At 44.4% G+C, this 18,035-nt stretch overlaps 1 protein-coding gene across 1 annotated transcript in view; it reads left to right on the forward strand.

Annotated features, from left to right (window-relative positions):
• Window positions 1-18,035, forward strand: part of LOC129699106 (contactin-associated protein-like 5) — a 682,034-nt gene that overhangs the window by 466,984 nt on the left and 197,015 nt on the right. Inside the window, exon 18 of the mRNA XM_055638765.1 lies at window positions 16,458-16,697. Within this exon, the coding sequence (XP_055494740.1) occupies window positions 16,458-16,697 (240 nt within the window). The remainder of the gene's footprint in view (window positions 1-16,457; window positions 16,698-18,035) is intronic.

Below are 18,035 nucleotides of genomic sequence, written 5' to 3' on the forward strand. Positions count from 1 at the left end.
GACAGTGAAACTGTTCGGAGAAGCAGGGTGGGGGAGGAACAGAGAGAGATGGGGACTGGACATTGTGCCTTCCCCCACAGTGGTAACCATTGTGGGGGGGGGATGATTTTTGTATGCAAGTGAATATTTAAGTTTGTGTCCAAGATCTCTCTTTTCATTGTGTTTTTGATTTTTTGTCTTTGGATCGAATTCTGTCTTTAATTTGTGTATTGGTGATGTCTTTATTATTTATTTTATTCCGATTATATGTTTTATTTTACTCTTGTTAATTTCGGTAAGGTGTCCTTGAGTCTTTTGAAAGGCGCCCTCAAATAAAATGTATTATTATTATTATTATTAGAGAGGGAAAGCAAGGGTTACTTGGTCCAATCCTTCTGCAGTACCATATATCATCTTGCCTTCCATCACAGTGATCACTGTATTGGATGTTTAAGTTAACTTCTATCGTGCATTGTGTTCTTTTATTTGTACGGGCGTATGGTGACTCAAGTATCACTGTACCTTAATTGGTGCATGCGACAAAAAATGTGAACTTGATCATCATCATCATATATTATCACAGTGGAGTAGTGGTAGAGTTGCTGCCTTACAGTGCTTGCAGCACCAGAGACCCGGGTTCGACCCCAACCATGGTTGCCGTGTGTATGGAGTTTGTACGTTCTCCCCGTGACTGCATGGATGTCTCTAAGATCTTCGATTTCCTCCCACACTCCAAAGACGTACAGGTTCCTAGGTTAATTGGCTTGGTCTATAAATCATCCCTATTGTGTGGAGGATAATGTTAGTGTATGGGGATCCCTGGTCAGTGCGGACTCGGTGGGCCGAAGGGTCTGTTTCTGCGCTGTATCTCCAAACTAAACAAAACCAAACTCAACTAAGTGTACTGTAACTTCTTCGCCGGAGGTGTGGAATGTTGTGGAATGCAAACCCTCACTGTTGCTGCTTGAAAGTTGACCAGAACTGATGAAAGTTTGTCCCATTCCAGAAAAGCAGCCATGTCTACAGCTACAATATGAGAATGCCACATTGATGGAAGGCGCGTCTTTGAGATGTAACATAAAAATATGACTACATTTGTTCTCTCGTGGACGTAAAATATCCCTGGGCCTGGCCAATACTTGACTGCCATTCACCTGTGCTGAAACATGTTGCTTAATATCAGATTTGAGGTAGCTTAGAGGGAAGATTAGCTGTCATGTTTGCTGCACTGTAACAGACTCAGTAGTCCAGAAGAAATTGATCGGTTGTCAAATTCATTGGATTTTCCACAGGTAGTGAAAGGAGCTATATTTATGTGAGATCCTGTTTCTCTTTTATAGTCTTTACTAAGGCGACACAGTGGTGCAGAGGGTGAAACAGTGGTGCAGCGGTAGAATTTAGTTTAGTTGACTTTCGAGGTACAGAGCGAGTACATGCCCATCAGCCCACCGAGACCGGCAATTTATGATTTAAAAAAAAAAAATTAAATTTAGTTTACTAGAAGCAATTGTACAAGAGTAAAGCAATCGGCATGAGTTATACAATTTTTGTACAGCTTAATTTTTAACATTTTATAAATTAATACATAAATAAAAAAAGAAAATGGAAATATTGAAGAAAAAGAAGGAGAATGCAAAAGAGAGAGAAGAAAAGACCCCTGAACTACCAAAGCAGTACGAGAAGAAAAGATAGATAGATAGATAGATAGATAGATAGATAGATAGATAGATAGATAGATAGATAGATAGATAGATAGATAGATAGATAGATAGATAGATAGATAGAATTTTATTTACCACACAACCAGGGTCGGTGGTAATTGGGTTGTCAGCAGCGGTACAATAATAAAGAACACACAACCACAATAAAAATGTAACACAAATATCCACCACAGCATTCATCACTGTGGTGGAAGGCACAGAGCTTGGCCAGACCTCCTCCATTTTCCCCCGTGGTCGGGACCTCCACCTCCGCAGCCGTTGCTGCGGGCGTCCAGATGGTAAGGGACAAAGTCAAAGTCAAGGTAAGTCCAGGATCGGCTCTTCCCCACCGGAGACCGCGGCTTCAGGCTGGTGTAGGCCGCAGGCCGGCGGTCGAAGATTTAAGGTTCCCGCCGCGCCGCAGCCAGAAGCACCGCAGACCGCAGGGCCGATGGTCGAAGCTCCCCTCCAGGGGTGATGGTAAGTCCATGCCGGCCCCGCGGTAGAAGTTGGCCGCGGGCCGGCAGTGATGGCTTCTTCTTCCCCCGGGTCCCCCACGAGGGATCCCGGGCTGTAGACGCCGCGCCAGCTGGAACTCTGCAGACCGCGGCTTCAGGCTGCTGGCTGCCCCTGGCCAGCGAAACGGAGCACTCCCCTCCAGCGAGCCCCAGCGAGGGCTCGCCCGCTCCACGCCGAGAGTCCACGCTGCGCCCGCCGCTGAAGCCCCGGGCGTGTCTCCGGGAAAGGCCGCGTCGATCCTTGCTGTTAGGCCACGGGGGAGGCGACCTGGAAAAAGTCGCCTCTCCGTGGAGGAGGCGACCAAAGCGGTTTCCCCCTCACCCCCCCCACGCCACCCACCACACAAGACATACAGGGAAACATTAAAAAACATACTTTAAAAGATACTAAAAAAATAAAAAAAGTTGAAAAAACTAACGAGCTGCTGACAGGCTGCTGCCACTGCAGCGGGGCTACATATAAAGAGAAAGGAACGAAAAAGAAAAAAAAAACGGTGATATGCCCTACTGTCCTTCCCCTCCCTGCTCAACCGTCGCAAGCATCGGTTTAAAATTTGTGTTCAACCATTCTGTTGTTGAAGAAATTCAGTGAAAGGAGACCATGTTTTGGAGAATTGGTCTACTTTATCAGCCAAAACAAGCCTAATATTTTCTAAATGTAATGTCTCAGACATGTCAGTAATCCACATCTTCACAGTTTATGATTTTACCAAGCCTACAAACCTGTACCTCTTTGGAGTGTGAGAGGAAACCGGAGCTCCCAGGGAAAACCCGCACAGATCACGGGGAGAAGGTACAAACTCCGTACATACAAGCACCCATAGTCAGGATCAAACCCGTGTCAGGATCAAACCCGGCGCTGTGACGCAGCAACTCTATCGCTGTGCCACCATCCTCCCCTAGAAGTTGCCTTACAGCGCCAGAGACCCGAGTTTGATCTGGACCTTGGGTGCTGTCTGTACCGCGATCATACGTTCCCCGTATGATCGCATGGGTTTTCTCCAGGTGCTCTGGTGTCCTCCCACATTCCAAAGACGTGCGGGTTTGCAGTTTACTTGGCTTCTGTAAATTTGTGCATATGTACAATCGGTACATCTATCCATGTTGTCCAGGGGTATTGCTGACCCGCTGAGACACTTCAGCACTTTGTGTCTTTTTTGTTATGGAGAATGAGGATTGATATAGGTCAAAGTGGTCAAAGAACTGAATAAGGCTGGCGTCACAGAAGTCCGACATGCCAGTCTGATGAAAGGTATCGACCAGAAACGTCAGCTATTCCTTTTCTTCAGAGATGCTACCTGACCCGCTGAGTTGCCCCAGTAGTATTCGGTGTAAACCAGCATCTGCAGTTCTCTTTCTACACGTAGCAGAATGTACACAGTACCAGAGGCCATGGATTGCATCCTTCTGGATTTTATTCAATAAACTCCAACCCAGTCATCAGGGAGGTAATATTGAAGATGAACACAGGGCACCCTTGCGACTGATAACAATAGCCTCACTATAATCACTGAGGGGCATGTGTTTCTGTTACATTTCATGGTTTTGTTTCCTGAAGATGCTTGGAGGCATAGATGTTTGCAATCTTCTCTTGCTGAGCTATCGGAAAAATAATCAACTATTTTCTTTTAAACGTGGCTGGCGGGTCTTGGGAAAGCTGATATTTTGAGCTACTCCTGGATTTGTTATCTGTTGCCAGTGGATGCATTTAAAAATAGTTCAACTCTCCAATGGCGCAGTCGGCTTACAATGTTGGGTTTCTTTTGCTCAACAGATCAAACTGGTTCAGTGCTTTAAATTAATTTACATTGACTCTCTAATGTGGGGCAAGTTGTTTGCCCCGCAGAATAATATTGAGCCAGCGATACAGAATAATTGCATGTCAGAGACGTTCATCACAGTTTCTGTGATATTTGTTTTTTTTCCCTTGTCAATTCGAAATGTTGATTGATGTATTGTTAAGGAAAAGACAAGATGCTGGAGGAACTCAGTGGGTCGGGCAGCATATGTGAAAGGAATGCACAGGTGACATTTTTGGGATGGGAGCCAAAATGTTGTCTGTCTATTCCCTCCAAGGATGCTGCCTGACACACTGAGTTTCCACGGCACTTTGGTATTTGATCAGGATTCCGGCATCTGCAGTTTCTTGTGAATCCAGTGAAGTATTGTTAAATTTGTTAGTATCTGAGTTGAAAGAACAAGACCAATTTCAGACGGTTTCTTGAATTAAAGGGTGCAACATTTAGTATTACAAGGTATTACATAGAGTATTACAGAGGGGAAACAGACCCTTCGGCCCAACCTACCCACGCCGACCAAGATGCCCCTTCTACAATAATCTCATCTGCCTGCATTTGACAGACATCCCGGTAAATCCTTCCTATCCATGTACCTGTCCAAATATATTTTAAATGTTGTTATACTATCTGCCTCAACTACATCCTCTGGCAGCTCATTCCATATACTCACTGTGTGGAAAAATTGCCCCCCAGGTACTCATTAATTTTTTTCTACTCTCCCCTTAAAGCCATGCCGCCTGGTTCTTGATTTCCCTAATTTGGGTAATAGATTGTGTATTTACCGTATTTATACCCCTCGTGATCTTTTTCACCTCTATAAGAACATCCCTCATCCCCCTGTGCTCCAAGGAATAAAGTCTGAGCCTGCCCAACCTTTCCCTGTAGCTCAGATTCTCAAATCCTTGAAACATCCTTGTAAATCATTTAGGGCTGCACGGTGGCACAGTGGTAGAGCTGCTGCCTTACTGAGCTTGCAGCGCCAGACTATGGGTGATATCTGTACAGAGTTTGTACGTTCTCCCCGTGGCCTGCGCGGGTTTTCTCAGTGATCTCCGGTTTCCTCCCACACTCCAAAGACATACAGGTTTGTAGATTAATTGCCTTGGTAAAAGTGTATATTGTCCCTAGTGTGTGTAGGATAGTGTTAATGTGCGGGGATCGCTGGTCGGTGCGGACTCGGTGGGCTGTTTCCTCGATGTTTCTCTAAACTAAATCTTCTGTGCATTGATCATACTGCCGCATGGAAACGAGCTACGTAGCGGAATGCCATCAGGAAAATGAATGCATCAAGGCTGCATATTGTTCTTGGAGGCTGTTCACAACGTGAGTGCTTCTGAAGTGTTATGCCCGACACATAAGTGAGATTAAATTAGTTTCAACATGGTAAGAAGATGAGACTTTATTGCAGCATAAGTCCAATGAATCAATTTGTTTTCCTTTACAAAGTGATTAAAGTCACAAAGAATTATATTTTGACCATGTACATGTTTAGAGCAGGCAGATAATGTAATTTAGGCTCTTTGCTGTTTGATTGCACATCAGATGCTCAACAAATCCTTCACAAACCACATTGATGAAAATGCGGAAGATAGTTTATAGATGGCTATATTTGTTGGGAGAGGAACATAGTTAATGTTTCAGGTCGATGATCTTTCACTATTTTAATTTGGATTTCCAGCATCTGCAGTTTTTTAAATATTATCAATTGTGGTGCTTATCAGTTTATTGTAACATGTACCGAGGTACAGTTACAGGCTTTTGTTGTGTGCTATCCAGTCAGCAGAAAGACAATACATGATTACAATCGATCCATTCACACTGTATAGATACATGGTAAGGGAATAATGATTAGTGCAAGGTAAAGCCAGCAAAGTCCGATCGAGGATAGTCCGATGGTCATCAAAGAGGTAGATAGTAGTTCAACGCTTCTCTCTGGTTCTGATAGGATGATTCAGTTACCAGCTGGGAAGAAACTGTCCCCGAATCTGGTGGTGTGCGTTTTCACACTTCTATAACCTTTTGCCTGATGGGAGAGGGTAGAAGAGGGAGTGGCCAGGGTACGACTCGTCCTTGATTATGCTGCTGGCCTTGCCGAGGCAGCGGGAAGTATGCCTCTAGCTGCATGTTATCCGCAGATGAAAAGCACTTGTACTATATACTCCACCTCCCTCCCCTCCAACAAAATCAGCACCTCACATTTTGCCTGGGCAGCTTACAGCCCAGCAATATAAAGTTGATTTCTCTAACTTCAAGTAACCCATGCTTTTCCTCTCTCTCCGTCCCACCCCATCCTAGTTCTCTGAATAGTTTCACTGTCCTCCTGATTAATTTAAAATTTTATATGCCTCGCTGTCAACCTTCTCCTCAGCCAACAATGAACCATTCTACATTTCCTTGTTTAAGAAGGAACTGCAGATGCTGGAAAATCGAAGGTAGACAAAAATGCTGGAGAAATTCAGTGGGTGAGGCAGCATCTATGGAGCAAAGGAAATAGGCGACGTTTCGGGTTGAGCCCCTGAAGGTCTCAACCCGAAACGTCGCCTATATCCTTTGCTCCGTAGATGCTGCCTCACCCGCTGAGTTTCTCCAGCATTTTTGTCTCCATTCTACATTTCCTTGATCATTGTCTCTTTGACCTTTTGTTTTCACACCTTACGCTTCCTCATCACTAGTTTCCCTCTCCCCTGACTGTCAGTCTGAAGAAGGGTCTCCGCTCGAAACGCCACCCACTCCTAGCAAACAGCTAACAATGCCTCGTTTCCTTTTTTGCATATCTTTCAGTCATTTGTTCTACAATACATCTCTCTACATCATCATCTGTAGCTCTCATTTCCCTTTCCCCTGACTCTAGTCTGAAGAAGGGTCTCGACCCGAAACGTCAACCCTTCCTTCTCTCCACCTGACCCGTTGAGTTACTCCAGCATTTTGTGTCTATCTTCGTTGTAAACCAGCACCTGCAGTTCCTTCCTGCACAAAGCCACTGCTGGGATTGCTGAACAAAGAGCACCTACTGTGAAAGCTCTTGTGTGTCACAGAAGTCACCGGCTTGTCTGCCGCTGCTGTTCAATCTATCTGCCCTCTATTGTCACATTATATAACATGGGACTTCTCATCACAGGCTGCAAGATGAGTTGGCTTGTTAATCAAGAGCCACATGCTGGATGGTGCTGGCTGCTGTTTGCCTCTTACTGTTATCTAATTTTAATGATATAATAATCTAGAAATGGGTCCTTTGCCAATAGTCCGTACAGAGCTGTGAAGCAAATCAAAAAGAAAATAAATCTGCATTTGTTGCACTAAAGGCTCCTAGAATTTAACTGCTTTAACATCAACAAAAATAATGAAAAAAACTGCAGCACAAAACTATTCATCGATTAAAAGGGTCAAAAGAGGAATTACTTTTACAGTTTCTATTTAACTTGTTTTTCCTTTATTCTTTGCCTCATTAGATTCAATATATCTGCGTGTTAGTGTATGTATGTGAATATATGTGTACACTTTAGTATTCAGTTTTAGTTTTATAGATACAGCGTGGAAACAGGCCCCTTCGGCCCACAGAATCCACGCCCACCCACGATCCCCGCACATTGACATTGTCCTACACATACGAGGGAACATTTACAATTGTACCAGGCCAATTAACCGACCAATCTGTATGTGTTTGGAGTGTGGGAAGAAACGGGAGATCCCGGAGAAAACCCACGCAGGTCATGAGGAGAACGTACAAACTCCGTGCAGACAAGCACCCGTAGTCAGGATCGAACCCGGGTCTCTGGCGTTGCAAGGCAGCAGGTCTACCGCTGCGCCACTATGTCACCCGAACTTACAAATTTAGACAAGTACATGGGTAGGATAGGTTTAGAGGGATATGGGCCAAATACAGGCAGGTGGGACTAGTGTACATGGGGCATGTTGGTCGGCATGGGGAAGTTGGGCCAAAGGGCCTGCTTCATGATTTTTTATTATGACTCTTGACCTTAAATGCAATATCAATGCGCAATACATATTGCATAAATCCCATAGATCTCCCATAGAAATAACACTCATTCAATCCAGTAGAAGAGCTTTCGGAACGATGTTAATAGTTATATTAACCATGATATGAACTATCAGTAATATAATTTGAATATAGTCTGAAAAAGTGTCCTGACCTGAAATATTGCCTATGCATGTCCTCTAGAGATGCTGGCTGACCTGCTAAATTAATCCAGTAATTTGTGTTCTAGGCAAGATTTCAAGATTGCAAGATTTGCATTTCCTTGTGGCTAATAATTAAATTTTACTGTTTGATGCTTGTAAAGGTAAATAAGGCACTGATACAGGTGCAACTCAGAGAAGACAGCAAAGGCTCTGGGAAGCTTCAAAAGTTAATGGGTTTTAGAAACAAAAATAGGCCATTTGGCCCATCAGGTCTACTCCGCCATTCAATCATGGCTGATGTATCTTTCCCTCTCAACCCCATTATTGTGCCTTCTCCCTTATACTCAAAGTCCATGGCATTATTCTTCAGAAATACAGGCCCTGAACCGAGGCCACCCACTAGGTCGACACGGTGGCACAGCTGGGAGAGTAAAGTAAGTAGTAAAGTAAAGTGTAAAGTAAACTTTATTGTCAATTCAAATAATGCAACAAGTGGTTACACAGAGGATTGAAATTGCGTTTCCCCATACTCCAAATGTGCAAGTAATATTTATAACACAGGCAGACTATATACCAATAAAAATAGACAGGACATATACATTATATAAAATATTCACAGTGTGCCAGAGTGTAGTTAAATTTTGAGGTATCTTATTAAGGTGCAATAATAAAAGGTGCAATATAGAAAAGTGCAAATGGCATACTGCAGACATTGAATTAAAGTTATTTTGACAGTCAATTGGTCTTAGTTTGTGTAATGTTCATGGAATTTTCTTGAGTGTGTTGAGTAGTCTGATGGCCTGAGAGGAAAAGGCTATTTTTGAATCTGGTGGTTTTGCTCCGCATGCTGCGGTAGCGCTTGCCGGATGGTAGGAGGGTGAACAGTTTGTGTGCTGGGTGGGTGTTGTCATTGATGAGAGCTGCTGCATCACAGCGCCAGAAACCCAGGTTCGATCCTGACCTCGGGTGCTCTCTGTGTGGAGGTTGCACATACTCCCTGCGGCCTCGTGGGTTTACTCTGGCTGCACCTGTTTCCTCCCACATCCCAAATGTAAGCGTAGGTTAATTGGATTTTGTCAATTGCCCCTCACATGTAGACCAACTTTGTGTATGGGTGATTGATGGCCGGCGTGGACACAGTGGGCCTAAAGGCCTGTTTCCATGCTGTATCTCTAAACTGAACACATCTGATTAGTTTAGTTTAGTTCAGAGATACAGCATGGAAACAGGCCCTTCAGCCTATTGAGTCCACACTGACCAGCGATGACCCATACACTAGTCCTATCCTACACGCATACAGAAGCCAATTAACCCACAAACCTGCACGTTCTCTGGAATATTGGAGGAAACCGGGATACCATGAGAAAACCCACTTGGTGACAGGGAGAACGTACAAACTCTGTACATGTGAATCCTGGCCAAAATGGAGCAGGAATAGAACCAAAAATTAGCAGAGGATCCATGCATCGCAAGGCCATTTTGGTCAAGTCTGTGTTTCTTTGTATAAAAGCCACAAGCTGCTGACTGGTGCCAGGAAGTCTAGGTCCCAGATCAATGTTGCAGATAAGAAATGTATCTTTTCAATTGTCAGTATGAATGAGATTCTTGCAGAGGACCTCCAAAGTATTGTGAATGCATTAGTTTGATTGGATTGTTGCAAAAGAGTGATTTAGGCCATTTGGAAAAATGGGCTGAAAGATGGCAGATGGAGTTTAATGCTGATAAATGTGAGGTGCTACACCTTGGCAGGACAAATCAAATAGGACGTACATGGTAAATGGTAAATTGAAGAATGTTGCAGGGAGGCAGTTACCCTAAAGAAAGCTTTTGGTATGCTGCCTGATAAATGGTCTGAGTATAGAAGCTGGGAAGTAATGTGTACAAGGCAAGACCCCTGGCAGGATTGTCGCCAAATTTGAGTTCCAGGGTAAATGTTGCATTATTCAGAGATAGTTAGTTGGCTTTCTTCCAGAAGCTTCTTTTCCAAGAAACAAGAGGACATGTATGGGAGACTCTAGGGGTATATGAGGGGGTCTTGGGAGAACTGTCAATAGGAGGCACAGATGTACTGGATAGGCATATGGATGAGAAGGGAATGGAGGGTTATGGTACGAGTTGGACTAAGGGGAAAAAAATGTGTTATGGACTTTCGAGATGGCCCCTCAATTGGTAAATAATGTTGCAAGGGTTACCCTGTTGTTTTCTGATAAAAGGTAAGCCCTGGCAGGCTCCATCTTAGATCGAGATCCAAGAAACGACTGTCAATAATGCACAGATGGAGGATTGAACGCTTGGGACCTGCTCCATCTTAGTCGACGTTTGGAGACCTTTTGGAGTGTGTGTGCTTGCACGAGGCTGAAGGGCTTGGCCAGGCAGTGACAAGGATCAACCCCATGGTGGTTTAGGTATCGTATAGGGGAATTTGCAGTTCAATCTAAAAATAAAGTTTAGTCAGTCCAGTGCTTAACGCGGTGTTTTTGACTGAACTAGACTATGGGGTAAGCTTGAGAAGAGTGTATTTACTTAGAAACAGTGCCTACAGTCGGGATCGAACCTGGGTATCTGGTGCTGATAGGCAGCAACTCTCCCGCTGCGCCACTGTGCCGCAATTCTTCCTGTAGTGAATTCTTTACTGAGGTCTTCCTCTTTCAACAGAGGCACTGCTCTCTCCATTTCTCCCACTTGCAAGTTTTCGTTTCAAATAAACGGGAGTCTCCTTTTCCAATTTTACTTTCCCGTGGACATGAATGTAGTAGATAGATAGATGACTGAATCAGTCCCCGATGAGTTTCCAGATGAACTTTAGTTTAGATTAGTTTAGTTTAGAGATACTGAACCTGTCTGGAGTGGATTTCTTAATTAACCTACAAACCTGCACGTTTTCGGAACATGGGAAGAAACTGGGGCACCCAGAGAAAACCCACACGGCCACAGAGAGAACATCAAACTCCATACAGACAGCGTCCATAGTCAGGGTAGAATTCGGGGTCTCTGTGGCTGCAAGACAGCAACTCTACTGCTGCACCACTGCCGCATGGTGGTGGATGTGTAGAACAAGATGCCAGAGGAGGTAGTTGAGGCAGGAACTATCCCAACATTAAAGAAACAGACAGGTACATGGATAGGACAGGTTTGGAGGAATATTGAATTGAATTGAATTTCCTTTATTGTCATTCAGACCTTACGGGTCATACATACAATGATACAATAATAACAACAATAAACACAAATTAACTTCCACCACAGTGAGTCCTCCAAACACCTCCTCACTGTGGTGGAGGCAAAAATCTTAGGGTTGCAGTCTCTCCCTCTGCTCCCTCTGCGCTGAGGCGATTCCCCACCGGGCGATGGTATAAACAGTCCCGCAGCTCACCGAACCCCGCGAACGGGCCGGTTCAAACACTGCGGCCCGGGGTGGTCGAAGCCGCCGCACCTCCAGTCCAGTACACGCAGCCGCCTGCCCGCGGCTGAACCCAGGACTCTGGACACCGCCGCCAGAACGTCGTCCCAGCCACCGGAGCACCGTCCCAGCCCCCGGACCGGATCGCCCTCACGTGAGTACCGTTCCTCCCTCAGGCTGGGCCACTCCGACGGGAGTGCCGTTCCTCCCTCGGGCTGGGCCACTCCAGCGGGAGTACCGTTCCTCCCTCGGGCTGGGCCACTCCGACGGGAGTGCCGTTCCTCCCTCGGGCTGGGCCACTCCGACGGGAGGAACGTGGCCCAAAATATGGACCAAATGCAGGCAGGTGAGGCTAGTGCAGCTGGGGCATGTTGGCCGGTGTAGGCAGGTTGTGCCGTAGGGCCTGTTTCCACATTGTATCACTCTACGACTCTATGAACCGATAATTCCAGATTCAATATAGAAATGGGAATAATTTTCAAATGTAGGGATGTTTTTCTTCATGAATCATGCTTTTAATTATCAGGCATTACCCCACTGAAAGAATCCTACACTTATTTACATGCCCAAGGTTATTAATTCCACAAGAAAAATAAATGCATTAAAGCAGAAAATGCATTTAGTGTAAATTGAGTTTCACACTCAGAGCAATGAAGCAGATCAATTTTCTATGCTACAGTGATAGGGCAGAATGCTTAACCTTGAATAAAGAATACTAATGGCTTTCAGACAAGTGACATATGCCAAGGGTCTTCCAAGTTCATGATTCAAGACTATGATTACATTGTATTTAACATGATATTAGCAGAACACTAATTAATTCAAACTGGGAATCCATGGAACAACGAACGTAGAAAAGAACGGATAGACACAAAATGCTGGAGTAACTCAGTGGGACAGGCAGCACCTTTGGAGAGAAGGAATGGGTGACGTTTTGGGTCGAGATCCTTCTTCAGACCCTGAAAAGTCACCCATTCCTTCTCTCCAGAGATGCTGCCTGTCGCGCTGAGTTACTCCAGGATTTTGTGTCTATCTTCGGTTGAAACCGGCATCTGCAGTTCCTTCCTACCTAGAAAAGTACAGCACAGGAACAGTCTCTCTGACTACAATGTCTCTGTTGAACATGATGCCAAGCCAAACTGATCTCATCTGTCTGCACATGACCCAAACCCCTCCATTCCCAACACACGCCTATTTAAAAGCTTGTTAAATGCAACTGTTATACCTGTTTCGACCACCAACCTCGACAGTACATTCCAAGCCCCTCAGAACCCATTGTGCAATAAAACTTGCACGCACATCTCCTTTAAACTTTGTCCCTTTCATCTTCCAGCTTTGCCCTCTAGTCTTTGATATTACCACCCTGGGAAAAATAATGTTCTTATAATCTGCCCTCTCTGTACCTCTCACCAGTTTAAATACTTCTACCGGGTCATCCCTCATCTTCCGATGATCTGAAGAAGGGTTTTGGCCCGAAACGTTGCCTATTTCCTTCGCTCCATAGATGCTACTGCACGCGCTGAGTTTCTCCAGCTTTTTTGTGTACCTTCGATTTTCCAGCATCTGCAGTTCCTTCTTAAACATAATCTCATAAGCCCTATTGCCAGCTTTGTATTTCACTGAGCAAGCAAACTTAAATAGAAAAAACAGCTCAAGGAAGTAAAAGTAACGATAGTGAACATATTAACAATAACAATTTGAATCCACCATTTCCTGTCAACTATCTATCCATTGCTGTCCCAAAAACATCCATTATTGGGACAAAATTTAACAACATTCTTGACTTCAAGATATATGCTCCTAGTGTCAGTGAATGAATATCTTATAAGTTTTGATGATGTTCCTCTCCCTCTCATTTAATTGTTATCTTTCTGTGCATAGAATTGTCCTAAAAAGTACGAGTAGTTTAGAAGGATGAGGGGGCAATCATTGAAACCTACCGAATAGAGGCCTGGATAAGGGCCTGTCCCACTTAGGGCATTTTGTAGGCGACTTCAGGCGACTATGGTCGTCGGATGTCGCCTGTATGGTCGTGAGTAGCCTACTCAGTCGCCCAAAGAGTCGCAGCTTCTTTCTGGTCACCGCTGGATTTTTAACATGTTGAAACATTTTTGGAGACAGTCAATGACAGTGGGCCTGACGCCAATGAGTGTAGCTTGACTTGTCCTGGTGTAGGTGCTGTCGTAGTTGTCACCAGGTGACGTAGGTTGTTGCCGGTGCTGACTTTGGTTATTTTTTGTTGTTTTCAAATTTTATGTCGAAGGGGGGTACCAGTCCCCATTTTTTCGCCGACCTGCTACGACTATGACAGTCGCCGGCAGTCGCCTAAAAATAGCCTAAGTGGGACTGGCCCTTCAGAGTGAATGTGGAGAGGATGTTTCCACTAGTGGGAGTTTCTAGGATCAGAGGCCAAAGCCTCAGAATTAAAGGACGTACCTTCAGAAAGAAGATGAGGAGGAATGTCTTTAGTCAGAGGGTGGTGAATCTGTAAAATTAATCACCATTGATGGCTGTGGAGGCCAAGTCAGTGGATATTTTTAAGGCAGAGATTGACAGATTCTTGATTAATACGGGTGACAGAGGGAGAAGGCAGGAGAATGGGGTTGAGAGAGAAATTTAGATCAGCCATGATTAAATGGCGGAGTCGATTTTATGAGCTGAATTACCTAATTCGGTTTCTAGTAATTATGAACTTACAAACTGATGTCTTAAAAAAAACTGCAATTCAATTTCCAGTTGTCTTTTTTTTAATCATTTATAGAGATGCATTTTTACAACAGGATTTCAGTAATCTGAAGTGCAGGCATCTTGCAGATAAACATGTGCATTTAATATTCTATAATATGAAATCTAAGATGAGACACAATAAAATAGAAATTTGAAACATCCATTTTTACTACTGAAATATAGCAATGAACAGAGATGACCTTGGTTGATCATGTTTTATGTATAGTGCTTTGCACCAAACATTGTAAGATTTAACTGTGACTTAGAATAAAATAAACAGGTGTACTATTGAAGGGTATAGAAGTCATTTTGTGCATTGGTAGTTTTGGTTTAGCTTTTGACTGGAAATAATGACCAACCATCTAAAACTGCCACACAATGAGCTAAATGTAGAAAGAAGGAACTGCAGTTGCTGGTTTACCAAGGAAAGACACAAAATGCTGGAGTAACTCAATGGGTCAGGCAGCAACCCCGGAGAATATGAATAGGTGGCGTTTCAGATCTTCAGAATGAAGTAGGAACCCGACCTGAAATGTCATCTCTCCACGTTCTCCAGGGATTCTGGAACGTTCTCCAGGAACGTTCTCCAGGGATTCTGCATGACCCGCTGAGTTATTCCGGAATTTTATGTCTTATTTATGAGCTGAAGATGTTTTTGTACATTTTGCTTGGGGTAGTTTGCTAACACAATATATGGTACAAAGAATATGTTACGTATTTTACCTATAATGCAACAGGCTGCACGGTGGCACAGCGGTAGAGTTGCTGCCTTGCATCATCAGAGACCCAGGTTCAATCCTGACAATGGGTGCTGTCTGTATGGAGTTTGTACGTTCTCCCCGTGACCGGCATGGGTTTCTCTATGAGTTCTGGTTTCCTCCCACACTCCAAAGGCTAATTGGCTTGGTAAATGTTAAAAAAATTGTCTCAAGTATGTGTAGGATAGTGTTAATGTGTGGGGATCACTGGTCGGTGTGGAGTCATAGGGCTGCAGGGCCTGTTTCCACGCTGTATCTCTAAATGAAACTGAATTAAACTAAACTAAGACAAGGTGGTTTAATGGTAGTTGTTAGGACAATGTAATGCATTGATAATGGTCAGATTGTGGGATCTAACAGGCAGAACAGACTTGTCCATGTAAGATTAAAAAAGCGAGGATTGCTGGTCGGTGAGGACTCTGTGGGCCAAAGGGCCTGTTTCCGCAATGTATCTGTAAATTAAACTAAACTTTAAAAAAATCTAAGATAGACAAAAAATGCTGGTGTAACTCAGCAGGACAGGCAGCGTCTCTGGAAAGAAGGAATGGGTGACTTTTCGGGTCGAGAATGATGTCAATGGAGAGGGATACAGAGATAAGGAAGTATAAGGTGTTAAAACAGGACAAAGGGAATGAGAATCAAGGGAAATGTAGAATAGATCAGTGATTCCCAACCTGGGCCCATATGGCCCCAAAGGGGCCATGGCAAATTTCAGGGGGGGCTACAGAAAAAAATTGGGATTTAGGGGGCCACAGGTTCAATGAGCTACAACCCTGTTGCCTCCTAAATTTAAGTTCTAATAAATTTAAATCTATGTAGTTGAAATATTTTTGATGTTTGTGGAATAGAATAAAAGAGAATATATGTGCAATTAAAAGACACTGATATTAATATTGAAGTACTTTTTTTCCGCTAATATTGTCAGGAGGGGGGGGGGGGGGGGGGGCACAGAAAAATTAAAAGATCCCAACGGGGCCAAGAGCTAAAAAAGGTTGGGAACCACTGGTTGAGATCATTGTTAGCTGGGAGAAGGGGAGTGGGCAATCAAACAGATAAAATGTAGTCGGAGACAGTAAGACTGGTCGGAGAGGGATTGAGAGAGAGGGAAAGCAAGTGTTACTTGAAGTTAGAGAAATCAATATTCACTCCAGTGGGTTGTAAGCTGCCCAAGCGAAATATGAGGTGCTGTTCCTCCAATTTGTGTTGGGCCTCACTCTGACAGCGGAGGAGGCCCAGGACAGAAGGATCAGTGTGGGAATGGGAGGGGTAGTTAAAGTGTTTAGCAACCTGGAGATCAGGTAGATTTAGATGGAGGTGTTCAGCAAAACGATCGCCGAGCCTGCGCAAAAAAAATAAATTCTGCTGGTCTATCTCACTTCTTGGTCATTTGGTGCACTACTGTGACATTAACTTACTGTTCATTAATCTCCCTGCAGGTGGGACAGCATCAAGACAGAAGGGTTTCCTTGGATGTATTCGTTCTTTACGGTTGAATGGGATCACCCTGGATCTTGAAGAAAGAGCTAAAGTCACACCTGGGGTGAAGCCAGGTTGCCTTGGACACTGTAGCAGTTATGGTAACCTGTGCCACAATGGAGGGAGGTGCATTGAGAAGTACAATGGCTATTGGTGCAACTGTAGTCACTCTGCTTATGATGGACCATTCTGTAAAAAAGGTAAGAACCCAGATTCCAAATAAGTAAGTGGGTAGTTGAGAAAAAAGGAACTGCAGATTTTAGTTTAGTTTAGTTTAGTTTAGAGATACAGCGCGGAAACAGGCCCTTTGTCTGCACTGATAAGCAATCCCCGCACCTTGACACTATCCTACATTAGAGACAATTATTACATTTATACCAAGCCAACTAACCAACAAACCTGTACATCTTCGAAATGCAGGAGAAAAGCAAAATTCTCAGAGAAAACGCACGCAGGACACGGGGAGAACGTACAAATTCCGTACAGACACGCACCCACAACCGGATCGAATCCAGGTCTCTGCCATTGTAAGCGCTGTAAGGCAGCAATTCTACCACTGTGCCTCCGTGCCACCTTAATGGTTTACAAAAAAAGGCACAGAATGCTAGAGTAACTCAGAGGGTCAGGCAGCATCCCGAGAGTGCATGGATAGATGACGTTTTGGGTCAGGCACAATCAGGCTCACTGACAAGGGAGGTGACATTTAAGTCTAGCAGGCTCACCTCTACCATGCTGAGATCAGGCGCCAATTCTCGGACACCTTCTCATACCTACCCCTTGACCGTGGCTCTACCTATGAACCCCAGGACATCATCCCCCAGGCTGTTTCTGATCTCATCACCCCTGGTGATCTCTCCTATGCAGTCACCAACCTGGGAGAAAGTTCAAACTCTTTTCAGACAGCACCTGTAGTCATGGTCGAACCCGGGGCTCTGGCCGTGTTAGGCAGCAACTTCACCGCTGCGCAACTATGCTGCCCGTGTACAGCAAACAAATAGGAAGGCAAATGATTGATTAATCTTTTAAGGCAAGGAGAATGGAATGCAAAACATGCTGCCGAAATTGTAGAAAATTGCAGAACTGAACCAGATTCCTTTATGCAGGGGATGGTAAATCTTTGAAAATTCCTTCCTCATCGTTCTTAGAAGGCTGGGTGATAGAATTAGGATGGCACGGTGGCGCAGAGGTAGAGTTGCTGCTCTACAGCGCCAGAAGTACAGGTTCGATCCTAGCTATCGGTGCTGTCTCTACGGAGTGTGTGCGTTCTCCCCGTGACCTGTGCGGGTTTTCTCCGAGATGTTCGGTTTCATCCCACACTCCAAAGTAGTACAGGTTTGTAGGTTAATTGGTGTGGTATAGATGTAAAATTGTCCTTTATATATGCAGGATAGTGGTAGTGTCCGGGGATCACTGGTCAGCATGGACATAGCGGGCCAAGGGGCCTGTTTCCACGCAGAATCATTAAATGAAACTAAACTAACATATTCAAGGTTGTGGTCAATGGATCAGGGTGGGGATTGATATGGAAAGTGGACAAA

This window comes from Leucoraja erinacea, chromosome 7 (assembly GCF_028641065.1).
Source record: "Leucoraja erinacea ecotype New England chromosome 7, Leri_hhj_1, whole genome shotgun sequence".
Classification (NCBI taxonomy): Eukaryota; Metazoa; Chordata; class Chondrichthyes; order Rajiformes; family Rajidae; genus Leucoraja; species Leucoraja erinaceus.